At 44.6% G+C, this 18,383-nt stretch overlaps 1 protein-coding gene and 1 pseudogene across 1 annotated transcript; one reads left to right on the top strand and one right to left on the bottom strand.

Annotated features, from left to right (window-relative positions):
- Window positions 1–1,010, bottom strand: part of LOC142538661 (clavaminate synthase-like protein At3g21360) — an 18,756-nt pseudogene extending 17,746 nt beyond the window's left edge.
- A 3,229-nt stretch (window positions 1,011–4,239) lies between these two features.
- Window positions 4,240–4,905, top strand: LOC142538660 (uncharacterized). The gene is made up of 2 exons (XM_075643967.1): window positions 4,240–4,297; window positions 4,384–4,905. Exons 1-2 carry the CDS (start codon window positions 4,241–4,243, stop codon window positions 4,903–4,905), a joined length of 579 nt encoding a protein of 192 aa, XP_075500082.1. The 5' UTR covers window position 4,240.
- Window positions 4,906–18,383: the final 13,478 nt, after the last annotated feature.

Raw genomic sequence — 18,383 nt, 5'->3', positions numbered from 1 at the left:
TCCGCCACGCTCTTATCTTTGGTCAAGAATGTAGATTTCCATCCACGGCCGATTGGGGATGAGGATCGTCATCTCCCAAGATTCGGTATAAATCACTCCGTGCTTCTCTAGTTTTTCAACAAAATCCGGGTACTTTTCATTCATCCTCTCGTATAAACATGACTGAGAACAATCGGAGTTTCGCCCCCATTCGCAGGTTCTATCTCACAGAAGAAAAACAACTTGGACGGGTACTCTGGAACCTAACCAGTACATAGGAAAATTTAAAACATGAACCATTGACATATAACCCATGAATCTTCGTTATATGCTATTTACCCCAAACTCTTCAAATTTAATCATTAATTTTGCCCATATTGAGTGTGAATCATTATAATTCAGATACTGGGTCAATTTCAGATTTGCTCCTCAAAAATAATAGCTATATCAATTATGCGGCGTCCTGATTTACCACAAAATCAGATAAAAATAATTAATGTTATACAATTATATAAATTAATTAGTTCAAATAACTTCAAATTATTTTAAAAAAACATTTAAATAAAAAAAACAAACTAAAATTTATTTTTCCAAAAAATAATAATAATTATTATACTCGAATACAATTAAATTGAATTCCAAGATTAATCAAGCTCCAGAAAATCAATTGACCTGTGCCATTTCATGATGGAATGGGATTTTCTGATCGGGCGGAGACTCGTTCGCCGTGAAAACCCGACCAACGACGTTAGTCCTCGGAGCAGCGCCGCCTACATACGGAAGCTCCTCGTACCCGAACGCCTCGACGAAGTCGTTGAAGTCCGAAGCCGTGGATAGGGAATCAAACCCCCTAAACAGAACAGCCCCATGCATGTGCAGAAGGGTTCAGCCACGGCTTCTGCCCTTTGACGGCCGACGGATCATGGGATTCCGTGCGGTGGGATCAACGCGGCCGGAAAGACAACCCCGCCGTGGGTTCCCTGTTGGGGAATCTCGATTTCTTTGAAGAAACCTGAATTTACTAGCATTTTAATGTGATACTCACGGGAAATTTAGGGTCCGATCCACGCAAGCGTCACTAATCCAGACACGGGCTTCAAAATTACCCTGGGCCTGAAATCACAAATAAGACCTTTATGAGGGGGCCAGGAGAGTATCCTGGCGTAGCCCCTCCGACGCTCAAGTCAGAGACTGAGGATATGGGGGAGCAGCTAAGGGCGCTGCTGAAAACATATAATGAATAGCTTAACTGAACAATCAAACCTGGTATTTATAGGAAATACCTGGGCCCTTGGTGGCTTGTTTTCCACTTGGGCTAGGGATGAGCCAAGAGTAGTGGGCCCATCCAAGTCTTCCATCTGGGCTAGACCCATCTATTGGGTATCACCAGTCTCCCCCTCCCGAGTCGAACTGAATCGTAGGTTCAAAGTTCGATTAGTTGTGTTGTCTTTGGTTTATCGGCGACGAGGACGTACCGTAACAGAAAAATTTATTTCGTTTGTCGTTAACAAACGATGCTTGCCGCTGCGAAAATTACGGGGATCGACCTGCCCGGTCAGGTCGTGGGGGTGTGGGGGCAACGCCCCCATAATTTTTTCAGAAATAGGCACTCGCAAGGGTGATGCCGTGCATTTTTCCTGCCGTTCTCCAGTCTCCCAAGATTTGGAAACAAATCAAATCGCAATCCTGCTCTGAAAGGAAAAGATATCAAATCAAATCACAATCTTGGTAAGATTTGTGCTCCCCCTATAAATATAGGCTCCTTCCGCACTCCAATCCTCACTTCTCTCTGCAAAATTTTCTCTGCCCTCGCACCCACACCGGCTCGCGCCCCAGCACACACGCCGGCTCGCCACGCTGTCCTCGTTGAGCCGCAAGCCATTGCCTCGCTTGCGCGCCTCGCCAAGCCAGCCCTCACCATCTGCGCGCTAGCCCCAACGCGAGCTCGCCCTGCCCCTGCGGGTCTGCTCGCCCAAGCGCGCCACGCCACGCCCCAGCGTTCGAGTACCTGAGCATCCCTGTGCTCGCCCGCGCACCGCCACGTTCGCCCCAGCGTCCGAGCAACCACGGTCGCCCGATCGCCCACGCTCGCCCGAGCGCCCCCGCACAGCCCGATCGCCCACGTTCGCCCACGCCCCCAGCTCGCCCAACGCCTGCTCGCCAGCGTCCAAGCATCCACATCGCCCAGCATCCCTACGCTCGCCCGCACATTTCCACGCCCGCCCCCGCGTCTGAGCACCCAAGCACCGACGCTCGCCCGTACACCGCCACGTTCGCCCGAGCTCCGAGCACCCACGTTCGCCTGATCGCCCACGCTCGCCCGAGCGCCCCCGCACAGCCCGATCGCCCACGCTCGCCCAGCGCCCCCAGCTCGCCCAACGCCTGCTCGCCCGAGCCCTCAGCACGCCTCACCATCGCGCCCCCGCCCGCATCGCCTTCACCGAGCGCCCAGCGCGCATGCTCGCCAGCGCACATGCTCGCCAGCGCACACGCTCGCCCAGCGACAGCGCCACGCTCACCCTCGCCCTCCGCCGCGTGCTCGCCCACGCCGTGTCACGCTCGCCCGAGCGTCATACGTTCGCCCATCACCCGAGCACCAACTCGCCCGTCGCCCTTGCGCGCCAGCCCTCACGTGCCGTAACGCACCTCGCTCGGCCATCCTTGTGATTCTATTGCTTTGAGTATTTTCCCCTGCCTCATCCGGGTCAGTTCCCTCCTCTTCCTGTTTGATTATCCTTAGCACTTATGTCTTCTTCCGATTCCGATTCCGAGTCTAGTTCTTCGAGTGGTTCTGAGAGGTTTAGCGAGTCTAGCGAGTCCAGCAAGTCTAGCAGGTCTAGCAGGTCCAGCGAGTCTAGCCAGGGTAGGACTTCCTTAGCTGATCCTGATTTTACCCTTGATCCTCTGAGGAGGAAGTCACCGTCATAGTCGTCCGGGTAAGGAAGTTCGTCACGTGACCCAAGAAATGAACATATCTGAGGCAGATAACTTATGGTATGGTCACTTGTCATCCCACATTCCTCCTGGTAGTGAGTCGAAAATTAGGACTCTGTGGCACATTCCTTCCTCCCACCAGATCATCATTCCTGGCCCAAAGGACCGACCTTATCTAGCCCCCAAGGGCTATTATACCTTTTTTCAGCATCATTTTGATGCCGGCCTTCGTTTCCCCCTATGTGATTTCTTTCAAGAATTAAGCAAGTACTATCAGGTGCACTTAGGTTTACTCACGCCTAATGCCTTCCGTTTGATAAGCTGTTTCGCAGTGTTATTCAGAGCTTTAGGCCTCCCTTTGATTGCACCACTTTTTCCTACTTCTTAGTTTTGTCCAGGTCAATAGATGGACCTTTCTATGTAACCTCCCGGTCTAGCCACAAACTGTTCGATGGGGCCCCCAGTCAGTGAAGGACTGGAAAAAATACTTTTCTTTGTACAGCCACCCAAAGAATTGACTTGCTTTACCGATTGGTACCCTGTCTTCACTAAACCCAAACTTTCCAAGAGTTATAAGAAAGATGAGGAGTACCTGCAGATAATGAGTGTACTAGGAGATCGATGCTTTAACATTCCCAAACTTCTATCTGAGGATCTCCTATGTCATGCCGGGTTAAGTCCCGCTAAAATTAAGCTGAAGGAGAATGCTGGTAGATATTCTCATCTGTCCATACTTCTTGTTTTTCTTTTATTTATTATGTTACTTGATAACATTCTCATTTGGTTCCTTGCCTGCTTGCAGGTACTAGAGTCATGAACGCCCTATTTCTCCGTGAACTTTCCAAGACAAAGGCCGGGGTTCTTCATCAGCTTCCCAGAAATCCATTACCCCGGCAGTCACGATGGGCCCAAAGGGAGATTGTTCTGCTGCTGAGAAAAAGAAAACAGGTTCCTGTTCTACTACCGCGAAGAAGCCTGCTAGCTCCCCTACTGCTGCGAAGAAGAAGAAGCATGCTCCTCCTCTCCTCCGCCTCAGAGCGAGCCTCCTCGCCACCTCCTCGCGCCAAGTCCCCTCCTCCGTCTGGTAAGCAAAATGCATCCACTGATCTTAGCCCGTCAGCCCCTCAGCATGGCAAGCGCAAGATTTCTGAGATTTCTGTCGCATCGGTCTCTTCTCCAGAGGGGTCCGAGCCCGATGATGGGCCTCCCTCTCGCATCGGCGGTGCATCCTCTATACACTTCGGATTCGGCCATCGTGGGGCGGGGTCCTACTCCTCTGGCTCAGAAGATAATGTATCACCTTCCTTCCGACGCCGATGAAGCGTTCATGGGTTCACTGGGGTGGTCAGACCTCCTCCGCCGGACATGCAGCAGTGTCATCGAGGTATACTTCTCCTTATAACCTTTAGATTGATGTTTAATATACATTTGATCTTCTTATCGTCTTTTCACCCTTGTCTACTTATGCAGGGCATGATGTACGTCGGGGAGTTGGCTGAGCGCGCTCACGCCGCTCGATCTGACTCTTGTCAAGAATTACGCGAGGTTCAGGCTCTCCGCGAACAGCTCCAGGCTACTATTGATGAGATGAAAGTGTCGCATGCCGAGGAGCTTTCGGAGTCCCAAGCTCAATTGTCGGAGTCCCAGATCCAGTGCGGCGAGCTCTCAAAACAGAAGCAGGAGTCTCAGCGGCTGATAGAGGATCAAGCTAAAGAGATCAAGAAGCTGAAGAAAGAATTAAAGAACTCACAGGCTGAGCTTAAAGACGCCAAGGCACGACATGTTGCAGAAGCCTCCTCCTTCAAAGAGGAATTTCTCAAATCCGAAGAATTTGTCGAGATCTGTGGCCCGAAAGCTTTTCACTACCTGGGGGTGGGTTTCGAGGGTGCAGTCGGCCTTTTCCATGCTCAGGGCTATCCTCCGCCAGGCGCCCCTACTGACTTTATCGACTTCGAGGGCTTATATCGAGTCTCCCCCCGATTCCTTGATTGAGCCCCTTTATTTATGTTATTTTCTGCATTGTTTTATTTTCCATAGGATTATGCGACTTTTGGGACGTTTACATTTGGTTATTTCCTTTTGCGCACTTTTGACATGTACGAACTCGTTTTATTTATGCAACCTTGAGTATTTTGCATTTGAATTTACTGCTTCTCACGAGTTTGTCTCTGATACTATTAACCTGTTAGGGCAAATAAAATCATCACCCTCTAACTCCTCTGCTAGATCATACCTTAGCAGGAAAATAAAAATCACACCATCTCCCCTGCTAACTCCTCTGCTCGGTGCAGGAAAATAGAAATTCACCATCTCCACCCTCTAACTCCTCTGCTAGGTGCCTTAGCAGGAAAATAGAAATCAACACCATCACCCTCTAACTCCTCTCTAGGTGAACCTTAGCAGGAAAATAGAAATCAACACCATCACCCTCTAATCCTCTGCTAGGTCATACCTTAGCAGGAAAAAAAATCAACCACCTCCCCCTCTAACTCCTCTGCTAGGTGACACCTTAGCAGGAAAATAGAAATTCACCATCTCCACCCTCTAACTCCTCTGCTAGGTGACACCTTAGCAGGAAAATAGAAATCAACACCATCACCCTCTAACTCCTCTAGGTGACACCTTAGCAGGAAAATAAAATCAACACCATCACCCTCTAACTCCTCTGCTAGGTCATACCTTAGCAGGAAATAAAAATCAACACCATCACCCTCTAACTCCTCTGCTAGGTACCTTAGCAGAATAGAAATCAACACCATCACCCTCTAACTCCTCTGCTAGGTCACACCTTAGCAGGAAAATAAAATCAACACCATCACCCTCTAACTCTCACTAGGCTACCTTAGCAGGAAAATAGAAATGTACACCTCCCCCTCCTCTACTAGGCGATGCCTTAGTAGGAAAATAGAAATTTTTCTTCCTCACTCTGCTCCTCTACTAGGCGATGCCATAGTAGGAAGAATAAAAATTTTTCACGTTGCTCCTCTACTAAGCGATGTCCTTAGTAGGAAAATAAATTTTTCACCGCTGCTCCTCACTAGCGATACCTTAGTAGGAAAATAAAATCATGTTAGCACTCTCACGATAACACAGCATTCATGAAATAAACAGGAAGAACTTGATTTTATTGAATTCCGATGGATTACACAAGAAAATTCGGAAATAAAATACATCAATGACGGAATTAAGAATAATACTTCCTAAGGTGATAAGCATTCCAGGCCTCTTCAAAGCTTGCCTTGCGCATCTCTAAGTAATAGGCTCCAGAGCTCAACCCTCATCGACCACACTTGAAGGGACCCTCCCACTTTGGGTCCAATTTTCCCCTCTGCTCTTCTGGCACCTTCCTCAGGACCAAAATCACCCACCTGAAATTTTTTTGCAACGACTCTCCGATTATAATACTGGCAATGCGGTTCTTATAAGCTTCCAATTGAATGCTGGCAGCCTCCCTCTTTCCTTCCAAAAGATCAAGGTCAGTAGCGCGTCTCGCCCCATTGTCCTCGTCATAAAACATCACCCTTGCCGATTCCAACCCGATCTCAGCCGGGAGCACTGCTTCATTACCGTAGACCAAACTGAAAGGAGTTTCTTTGGTTCCCTCTCTCGGAGTGGTTCGGTATGCCCATAAGACACTTGGTAGCTCATCCACCCAATTGCCTTTGGCCTTGCCCAGTCGAACTTTCAACCCTGTACCAGCGTCCGATTAGTCACCTCCACCTGGCCATTACTCTGCGGGTAAGCTACAGAGGTAAAGACTTGTTGGATCTTCATCTCTTTACACCAAGCTTCGATTTTGGCCCCTTGGAACTGTCTCCCATTATCGGATATCAGCCTCCTAGGTACCCCGTACCTGCATACTATACTCTTCCACAAGAATTTCAGGACGTCGTTCTCAGTGATTCTGGCCAAAGGCTCTGCTTCCACCCACTTTGAAAAATAATCAACTGCTACCAGTAGGAATTTTTTCTGAGCAGGAGCTATAGGAAAAGGTCCCACGATATCCATTCCCCACTGGTCAAAGGGACAGGCGCCGTGACAGCCTTCATCATCGCGGCCGGCCGGTGATTCAACCGCGCATGACGTTGACAACTATCACAAGACATTACCAACTCTTGAGCATCATGCAGCACTGAGGGCCAAGAATAACCGGCGAGCAGTACTTTTCTTGCTAATGCATAAGCCCCTAAATGATTTCCACAACACCCCTCGTGAACTTCTCGGAGCACATAATCAGCCTCTTTGTAACTTAAGCACCGAAGAAGTGGCCCTGCAAAGACGTTCTAAACAACACGTCCCCAACCATTACATAGCGTGAACATTTTATCTTCAATTACGAGCTTCGCGAGGGTTATCAGGAAGCTTTCCCTCTTTCAGGTAATCAATTATGTCAGTCCCCAATCCTCTTCTTCTTGCTCAACTGCAGGTGAACTCGTGTGAGGTGTGAGTTCGATTTGAAATACCACATCTCTATTCTTCCAACTTCCCATCGTTCCAGCCATTTTGGCTAGAGTGTCTGCCTTTTCATTTTCTTTCCTGGGAATCTGTTCAAATGTAATCTCTGTGAATTTCTCTCTGATTCTGTTCACTTCTCGAGCATACTCAATAAGCTTCTCATCTTTCACATCATACATCCCCTTCATCTGTTGCGCTACCAACTGTGAGTCAGAAAAAATAAGTACCCGGTAGCTCCCACATTTATGGCTGCTCGAAGTCCTGCCAACACAGCCTCATACTCTGCCTCATTATTGGATGCTCGAAAGTCCAACCTTACAGCCAACTTCACTTCTTCCCCAGCTGGTGAAATCAGTACTACTCCCACCCCACTTCCGTCCTTCGACGAGGAACCATCCACATACACCTTCCAAGGGTCCTCATTCTCCTGATGTACAGTCTCAGCCAGAAAATCGGCTAACGCTTGTGCTTTAATAGCTGTTCTCGGCTCATACTGGATGTCATATTCTCCCAACTCCGTAGTCCACTTAACCAGGCGGCCGGACATATCAGAATGAGTGAGAATTCTGCCTAATGGACTGTTAGTGAGCACCACAATCGGATAGATAGAAGTACCTCAAGCGTCTGGCTGTCATTACCAACGCCAAAGCCAATTTTCCAACCCCGAGTATCGGATCTCTGCCCCCTTGAGTGCATGCGAAACATAGTACACCGGCTGTTGAACTGATCCATCAAGCTTGACAAGGACCGAACTCACGGCCCCTTCAGTGGCAGATAAATTACCCACAAAGGCTCCCCCGCTGTCGGTTTGGCTAGAACAGGAAGCTCGGCAAGGTACTCCTTCAGTTCTGTGAAAGCCTTCTCGCAATCCGGCCCCCACTCAAATTTTTTCGCCTTTCGCAGGGTCCGGAAAAAGGTAAACTTCTATGGGCGGATCTCGAGATAAAACGTGCCAGCGCAGCAATCCTCCCTGCCAACTGCTGAGACATCTTTGGGCCCCTGAGGCAGAACCATATTTTGGATAGCTTGAACTTTCTCAGGTTTAGCCTCAATTCCCCTCTCCGTCACCATATAACCCAGAAACTTCCCACTCTTCAACACCCAAATATACACTTCTGAGGGTCAACTTCAGCCCATAGGAACTGAAGGGTGGAAAAGGTCCTCCACTAAGTCAGGGTATGAGCAGGGCTGAATCCTTAGACTTTACCATGATGTCAGTCCACAGACACTTCCACATTCCTCCCCACCTGCTTAAGAAAAGACTTTATCCATCAACCGCTGATACGTGGCTCCGCTTTTTTTAGTCCGAGGCATGATCACGTAACAGAAAGTTCCTTCAGAGGTGATGAAAATTACTTTATCTTGATCCTCCACGGCCAAGGGGATTTGATGGTACCCCTGATAAGCGTCCAGCAGGCACAAATACTGGTGTCCGGCTGTGGAGTCCACCAACTGATCTATCCGCGGCAAGGGATAACAATCTTTAGGACATGCCTTGTTGAGATCTCTGAAGTCCACACACATCCTCCATTTTCCCGAACTTTTCGGAACAAGAACGACATTCGAGAGCCAAGTAGGAAATTGTACCTCTCGAATGTGCCCAGCACTGAGCAACTCTCCCACCTCCTTTTTTATAACTATATCTTTCTCGGGCCGAAGTGTCTTTTCTTCTGCTTCACGGGACGAGAATTCGGCAAGATGTTTAACCGATGTTCTGCTACATCTGGACTCGTCCCTGTGAGCTCTTGGGCTGACCAAGCGAACCTGTTGAGATTAGCTTGTAAACAAGTAATAAGTTTTTCCCTTACCTCTGGGTCAAGGTCAGGGGCTATTCTTAGAGTTTTCTTGTCAGGCCCCAATGTCACGATCTCCGGCTTCTCATCCATCACCTCATGAACCTCTCTCCTTACCACGGGCAACCCGCTTCGCCCCCTTCTAATCATATTGACCTCCACACGTGCCCTCTTCCCCTCTTCTTCACTAATCCCCTCATAACACCGACGAGCGACTTTCTGGTCCCCCATAAGACTCCAACCGCCCTCCCCACAGGAAACTTCAACTTCTGATGTTACGTGGACGCTACAACTCTGAATCCTTTAGGGCGGTCCGCCCCAGAATTCCATTGTAAGCGGATGGGGGTGTCCACCACAGTAAATGTCGTCATCTTGTGTCACCCCGTCCGAGGCTCATGCCCCAAAGATAAAGGAAGACAATTTAACCCAGCCGGTCGGGATGTCATGTCCTGCGAACCCATATAGAGGAGTTGGAGATTTGGCTCAAACTGCAATCCTTCCACCGTCTCTAATCCGAGTACTCTTTGAACATGATATTAACAGAGCTTCCATTATCAATAAAGATTCGTGCCACATCGTAATTGGCAAATGGTGGTCGTCACCACCAAGGCATCGTTATGAGGAGCCACAATGCCTCGGAATCCTCTGGCCCAAAACTGATGACAGATCATGGGGTAAGTTCGCACGTCCTCGATATTTCAAAATTCTCCAACCTCCTCCCATGCGCCTTCCGCGCTCGCCCGGAATCCCCCATCAGTAGGCATCCCCCGAGAGCAGATGATCATTCCTCTCGTCGGGTGATTATCCTCATTCGTTCTCCTCCTCGCGTCAGCGGGCTCCCCGAGGGACATCCTGACCTCGACCCCTCATCCTCGCTCTTCGATCCTCGGATGTATCCATGGATGGCCTCGACCCCGCCTAGAAGACGGGCGAGATCATCAGCTCACTCCCCGGACGAGGACCCTTCTTGTCTACCCCGTGGCGGAGGTCGAGCACTGCTCTCAACCCTCTGCGACTTCTCCCCCCTCTCCCCCGACTCCCTCATCTCCATCACCTTATATCCCGACCTCCTATTCAGAGGAACATGTGATGAGAATTGTCTTCTACCTTTGGTTCTGTCCTCATCTCTTTCCCCTGCACACCCTCTTCTTCCACCTCTCCCGGCTCCCTCCACCCTACTTCCTCCGGGCCGGTTTTCCATCCTCCTGTAATCGTTGAGCATCCTCCAAGTTTACATATTTCTCAGCTCGAGCCAACAAATCATCATAGCTCGACGGAGGCTTCTTGACCAACGACGTAAAAAACTCTCCTCCCCTTAGTCCTGTGTAAAGGCCTTATCATGATGTCAGGGGGGTAGCCGCTGGTATTTCGAAGCGCTGCAGTGTTGAAGCGCTGGAACAAACTCCCGCAACGTTTCAGCCTTCTTGCTGTTTCATCACAAACAGACTCAAATAGTTTCTTTTGATGCCTCTTGCTGGCTGGCAAAATCGGTGCAGAAGGATGCAGGAGAAAATCCTCGAACGATTGTATGGATTTGGGCTGCAGGGTATTAAACCATTGCTGGGCTGACCTCACCAACGTGCCCAGAAAACCCTGCACCTGACTCCGTCCAAATATTGGTGTAACAGAGCCGCATTCTCAATCTCCCCAAGTGTTCCCAGGGTCTGTATGTCCGTCACACTCTCCAACGTTTGATTGTCGGAAACTCGGAGGAAGCCCTTCCTCCAAGATGGCTAGTGAAAAAGGGCTTCCTCTCTTAGGTACCGGGCGCCCTGCTTCCCACCTGCTCCCTCAACCTCCTTATCTCTTTCCACATCTCTCCATCTCACTAATCTCCCCACTCTGGAGGGTTGCGTCTCTTCAACCCTGCTATGATGGACCTCAATATTTTCCTCCCGCTCCTGATGGGCGGTAATGTTCCTCTACAAACATAGACTCTTGATTTCGCTTCATGGCCTCATCCACTGTTCGGGTGATAAAATTGGCCCAGCTGTTCCAGGGTCAAGTTTCCCACATTCTCATTGGGACGGGTTTGCTCGACCCTCGTCTCGTGGATGGGCTTGCTCAGTTCTGGCCTCTTGAACGAGGTTGTGTCAGGTCTCGTCTCAAGATGCGGTTGTTCCTGTCCCACCTCAGCGCGAGATGGTTCGGGTCCCCTCCGAGGACGCGATGAGGCTGAGGTGGCTCTTCCACTCCCTCGCTTCCCTACCATCTCTACGGTCTCAACTCAGATAGTCCCACAGACGGCGCCAAGTGATACTCACGGGAAAATTTAGGGTCCGTCACGCAAGCGTCACTAATCCAGACACGGGCTTCAAAATTACCCTGGCCTGAAATCACAATAAGACCGTTATGAGGGGTCCAGGAGAGTATCCTGGCGTAGCCCCGCCGACGCTCAAGTCAGAGACTGAGGATATATGGGGGGAGCAGCTAAGGGCGCTGCTGAAAACAATATAATGAATAGCTTAACTGAACACTCAAACCTGGTATTTATAGGAGAATACCTGGGCCCTTGGTGGGCTTGTTTTCCACTTGGGCTAGGGATGAGCCAAGATAGTGGGCCCATCCAAGTCTTCCATCTGGGGCTAGACCCATCTATGGGGTATCATAATGGGTGCAAGAGTAACAAAAAAAATATATATTATGTTTGCAAATCATGCGTTCTCGAAGTTTTCATCTTTCTTTCTTGTTTCCTTTGTATTTGGAAGTGAAGGATGCTAGATTCATTGGAAACCTTATTCGGGGCGTGTATCCACTCGAGTTTTTGGATATTTTTCATGGGATATTTGGAAAATTGATTTTCGTCAATTTTTTTTTAAAAAATATCATCTTCAAGTGTATTCAAATAGATATAAGAATGGAGACCGGGCTTAGCCCAGTTGGTTGCTCTCACCCCCACGGGTTTTTTTTTTAAAATAATATTAATTAAATATGTATTTATTAAACTATAACAAATATGAAAAGTTTTTAAAAATATAACAATCCGAAAATTTTCCAAGGATTCAACATTTTAAAAAAAAATGTTAATAATTCGTGACAAACTGCCACGGATTCAATCCAAGAATCCCTAACTCACTACTTATTTTAATTGACGCCGAGCACCGAGCACGTTTTTTTCCAGCACCGGTCTTCAGAAATTTTTATTTGTTTATTAGCTTGCGTGAAACGTCCCGTCCTTTTTATTGCTTTAAAAGTACTAGAAATTTTTTTTTTAACACTCAATTTTCGGCCATGTACCTTTCTCACATGAAAATATTTTTATAAAATATTTTACCCTTTAAAATTAAACATTAACCAACTAGCATTTTAAAAACCAAGTGCAATAGTGATAAAATGAAATCGTCGCATATTTTACCAAACATAAAAAGCAATAATTTGAAAAGAATAGCACATACTAAACCTCTCAAAAATCTCTCAAATGCATAAATAAATAATCTTAAAAATCTTTAATCATAAAGCATATTGCGGAAAATGTAGCGCTGGTCCTCGGGTTGTGTGCGCCTTCAGTCCAGTCAAATCACTCATCAAGTCCTCCCTCAATACCACCTGCATCCATCACACCTAGTGAGTCTAAAGACTCAACACACTATAATCTTTATAACGAGTAATACGTAATACAGTCAACATATAACGGTGAAAAATATTGTACTTAAAATATCATTTTCATGAAGATGCATAAACATAAACATTTTCGTAAACATTTTCATGATGCATAAAACTTTAAATATAAACATTTTCATGACATGCAAACAAGAATTTTCTTTTCCTCAACATGACATGTCATAAAACATTAAACATAATCATGAACATTTCTTTTTTTTCCTTTGTTGTTTTCAGATCGTTAATTGTGAGTTTCATGACATGACATGACATGACGATGGATCCATCTACGTGAAACCTCAGTACTGGGCGGTGGGGGACACCAGCAACACTCTCACCGGTCAACTGGGCCCTAGCCTATCATGATCGAATAGAAATACGCTCGTCGGGGTTCCCTCGGGGGCCTTTTCCCATAAATGGGTTCCCTCTGGGGCCTTTTCCCCTCACGACATTCTCATTCTTACCGTTACCATATGACCGTTACCACATATTCGCAATGATGGAAACACGATCGTCGGGCTCCCACTAGGACCATAACCCTCACGACGTCGCCAACATTAACGAATTAGTCACAATCACTTCACATCCTTCAACATTTTACATTCACATCACTTAGAAAAATCATGAGTAATATTTACATTTTTCATTTTGAAACCAAGCATGCAACACGTATTTTAAATGTCTTCTTAAATCATAAAAATCATTTAGACATTTAAAAATCATAATTTACTCATGAACAATTCCTAAACATTTAAAAATAATCGTAATTTCATAAAAAACAGCATTTAGGGCACTGCCATGACCTTTACTAATTTTTTAGGTGTAAAAAGACCGTTTTACCCCTGGACTCGACATTTTACAATTTCGACTTTTTTCTTGATTTCATGACTATAACATGTCCCAAATAATTATTTAAGCTTACATGAATTTTCGATAATTTTATTTAGCTTAAATATTAGACTTTTTCATTTATCTTTACTTAATTGTTTAACAATGTTTTAATCCCGAAAAAAATCCCAAACTTTAATATAAAATTCCCAAATTAAAAACTTAGGCTTCTAATAATTATTTAAGCTTAACCCTAATTTTTCATAATTTATAAAGCTTAAAACTAGGCTTTTCAATTAACTCGTTAATTGACGTTTCGTGCGGCAATTAAATTCCGAATAAATCCAAAACTCGTTATTTTGATCCCAAATTTTAAACATAGCATTTTAAGATTTATTCTACCCTTCCAAGTCATTAGCCACCCCCGTGGACCCATGGATCTATTTTTAGTCTTTTAATTTTTGTTTTTGACCCTTTATCGAACGCACCGAGCCATCTCCTAATTTACTCGAGCCACGCCCGAGCCACCTTGAGCCAAAACCTAGCCAACTCATCTAGGGACCCTACTGTGCAAGCCCAGACCGAAAAACCAGCCTTGGCCCGCCCAAAGAATTCTGAAACTTGGCCCAAAAACCTGCATGTGTTGTGTGTGCGCTTCCTTGTATGTCTAGGACTCCTAACCCAACTAGGACTCTCCCAGCCGAGCCACCACCGAGCCCACACGACCCTAACCTTCCCTGGATCACGCCCAGCCCCTGCCCAGACCAGCCCTGCCCCTGAACCCAAGCAGCGAAGCCCCTGAACCTTGACAGCAACTCACGCCTAACTTGCTGCCAAAAAGCTTCTCCCTCACGTTTTCTGTGCTTGGCTCGAGCCCCAGCGAGCCACCCTGCACCAACTCAAGACCATACCATCTAGGCACCCTACTTGACCCTTAGAACCCATAGGACTCGAGCCCCAGTTGAAAACCGAAGCCACAACACAAGCCACCAGAAGCAGCCGAGAACCCACATAGACATGGACCCTACGTTTCTGTTGCTAGGACCTAGCCAACCACACCAGACCTTGAACCAGCCCCTTGGGCCCCTTCTTAAGACCCTAAGGACCTAACCTAGCCCAGCCCCAAAGCCCCTGGCCGAGCCACAGCCCCTGCACAAATTGCTGCAACCTGCGCTACCCTTTGCTCTCTCTCTCACGTGGAGTCCTAGCTTGCTAGGACTCCTCCCCAGCCCATGGTCTCGAGTCCTAGCGTGGCTAGGACTCTTCCCTTGACCCTTCACGGACCCTAGCCAAGCTTTGGTCCAGCCCCAGCCAAGCCAAGCCACAAACCACCCATCAACCGAGCCCTGCAATCCACATGATACCTGATGGTTTCCAGCTTATTTTATTCAGTTTGCACAACGTTTTTGGTGTGATATTAGGACCTTAAATCTCGTGTAAAACCACCCCTTAACATCCTACTACATGGCAGCCCCTTTAATGACACAATAATCATGTTTTTAAATCAAAACACAAGTGCTAAAAATCATCTAATATGCATGTACGAAAATCTTCAAGTTGTGTGCCTTGTTTTCTTTCAAAACATGTTCAAATAAATATTATGGTGTGATAGATGTTTGAAGGAAAGAATTATGGCGTGCCTTTGCGTTATATACGCCCGAAAATATGTTGACGACGAAGAACGGGACACAACTTTGGCTTGTATTCTCTTCAACCCTACGAAAATCCTCCTTGGATGATATGTATGTGTGCCGTGTGTGTGTAGGGTGGTGAGGAGAGAATTTTCAGATTTTTGAAAAAGTGTGGCCGATTTCCTTTGGTGCAAAAGTGTAGGGTTTTGGGTGGAGATTTGTATATTATATAGTAAATAAGGTTATTAACTCAAGTTTAAGCCTATTAAGCCAAGTTTAGGCCCATTAAATGCTTAATTAGAATTTAATAAAAATATTTAAAATAGCTTTCTTAAAATAAGTTTGTGAATTAAATAGCCGGGTTGTCAAAAAGTTTGTATTTTTGTTGAAAATCCAACACCGATAAAATTTGCGTCCCGGCGTATAAAATCACTTAAAAACCCCTTATTTTCAAAAATACTAAAAAGCATCAACCATATTTTAAATAATTAAAAACAATTATTTAATAAAAACATTTTCTATTTTTCAGCCCTCGGTCCCCGTTCCTCGATCGCAACTCGAATAACCTTTAAAAATACATTTTAATGCAACCATGTAGAATAATATAATTTAAACATGTAAATATGCATAACATAATTAATTCATGCAATTAAAACATTTAATTAAAATACAGGAGAATTTAATAATTCAAATGCATGTGGTTCGCGTGGACCTTTAAATTTTCGGGGCGTTACAACCTTCCCCCCTTAAATTGAATTCCGTCCTCGAAATTCGCTTATCCTAGATAACCCAAAGTTTAGGCTTAATTCTAATATCCCAAAAATTCACGCTTTCGCTGCGCTACTCTGATCAAACTTAAGTTCTAAAATGTCCTTACAACTTCTTAATCCCAATTAAATTTTCCTTCTAAATCCTTATTTTCAGCTCGCAACTTAAAAGACCCAAATGACTTGGTGCTATTACTATTATAACCTCGAATTTCAATTTTTTTTACAATTCCCAATATTAAAAGATGGATGACCATACTTATCTTATATTACTTTCCACATTAAATACCCAAAATGTTCGTCAACTTATCATATTTCAATTTTAAAATCCCAACGCATCCGCTAACGCTTAGATTTTCAAGCCTAATATCGATTCACCCTTAAAAACTCTTGATTAAAATTTTTTATAATACTAAAACCAAGATATTCCAAGGTTCTGAATATTCTTAAAAAGTCTAAATCCTCAAAATTCTTACTATTTAACCCATTCAATTTGTTTTTATTGCTAACTAGTCCCCAAATTTCCTTAACAATTGCGAAATAAATTCTTAATTTCCTCAAAAATTATCCTAACTGATCCTTAATTTCGAAAATTCCTACAATTAACCAATAAATTTTTGGCATTCTTAATTTCCTTCTATTGGTTTCTCATAACATAAATTTTGATAATTTAAACTTATTTACCCAAAATCAATTCCTATAACCAATATTACATTTCATCAAAACTTAAAATCTCAATTTATACATTTTCTTATTCTCAAAGTCGTTGTAAATCCTCGAATCATTATTCCTTACGTCTAATTCCCAAAAATTAATTCGTCTAGTAACCATGAATCATAATATTTTCTTAGAAAATCTACATGTCCCAAAACATTCATAAAATTCACGATTAACTTATAGCCCAAAAAGTAAAACGTCAATACTAAAACCCAAAAATCACATAGTCCAATTCCACCACAAACCAACATGCGTTAAAATCAAATAATTTTTCATTTCGTATCGTATCACGTATAAAAATTCTAAAACATAAAAATCATATATTATCATAAAGCTATTAAACATGTGACGTAGACATATGATTCATATAATTATGCAGGTAATATCATAAAATCATATAAAACATGTAAAAACTTACAACTTTGAGGCTTGACGACTGATCTTCCCGGTGCTGATGGTGGCACAACCCTTTACAGAACCATTGCTCTGATACCAACTGAAACGTCCCGTCCTTTTTATTGCTTTAAAAGTACTAGAAATTTTTTTTTTTAACACTCAATTTTCGGCCATGTACCTTTCTCACATGAACATATTTTTATAAAATATTTTACCCTTTAAAATTAAACATTAGCATTTTAAAAACCAAGTGCAATAGTGATAAAATGAAATCGTCGCATATTTTACCAAACCTAAAAGCAATAATTTGAAAAGAATAGCCCATACTAAACCTCTCAAAAATCTCTCAAATGCATAAATAAATAATCTTAAAAATCTTTAATCATAAAGCATATTGCGGAAAATGTAGCGCTTGTCATCGGGTTGTGTGCGCCTTCAGTCCAGTCAAATCACTCATCAAGTCCTCCCTCAATACCACCTGCATCCATCACACCTAGTGAGTCTAAAGACTCAACACACCATAATCTTTATAACGAGTAATACGTAATACAGTCAACATATAACGGTGAAAAATACTTGTACTTAAAATATCGTTTTCATGATGATGCATAAACATAAACATTTTCGTAAACATTTTCATGATGCATAAAACTTTAAACATAAACATTTTCATGACATGCAAACAAGAATTTCCTTTTCCTCAACACGACATGACATAAAACATTAAACATAATCATGAACATTTCTTTTTTTTCCTTTGTTGATTTCAGATCGGTAATTGTGACTTTCCTGACATGACATGACATCATGATGGATCCATCTACGTGAAACCTCAGTACTGGGCGGCGGGGGACACCAGCAACACTCTCACCGGTCAACTGGGCCCTAGCCTATCATGATCGAATAGAAATACGCTCGTCGTGGTTCCCTCGGGGGCCTTTTCCCATAAATGGGTTCCCTCTGGGGCCTTTTCCACTCACGACATTCTCATTCTTACCGTTACCACATATTCGCAATGATGGAAACACGATCGTCGGGCTCCCACTAGGACCATAACCCTCACGACGTCGCCAACATTAACGAATTAGTTACAATCATTTCACATCCTTCAACATTTTACATTCACATCACTTAGAAAAATCATGAGTAATATTTACATTTTTCATTTTGAAACCAAGCATGCAACACGTATTTTAAATGTCTTATTAAATCATAAAAATCATTTAGACATTTAAAAATCATAATTTACTCATGAACAATTCATAAACATTTAAAAATAATCG

Source organism: Primulina tabacum, chromosome 3, assembly GCF_025594145.1.
Source record: "Primulina tabacum isolate GXHZ01 chromosome 3, ASM2559414v2, whole genome shotgun sequence".
Taxonomy (NCBI): Eukaryota; Viridiplantae; Streptophyta; class Magnoliopsida; order Lamiales; family Gesneriaceae; genus Primulina; species Primulina tabacum.
The sequence above is the reverse complement of the archived record's forward strand: the minus strand, read 5'-3'. Positions and strand labels throughout refer to the sequence as shown.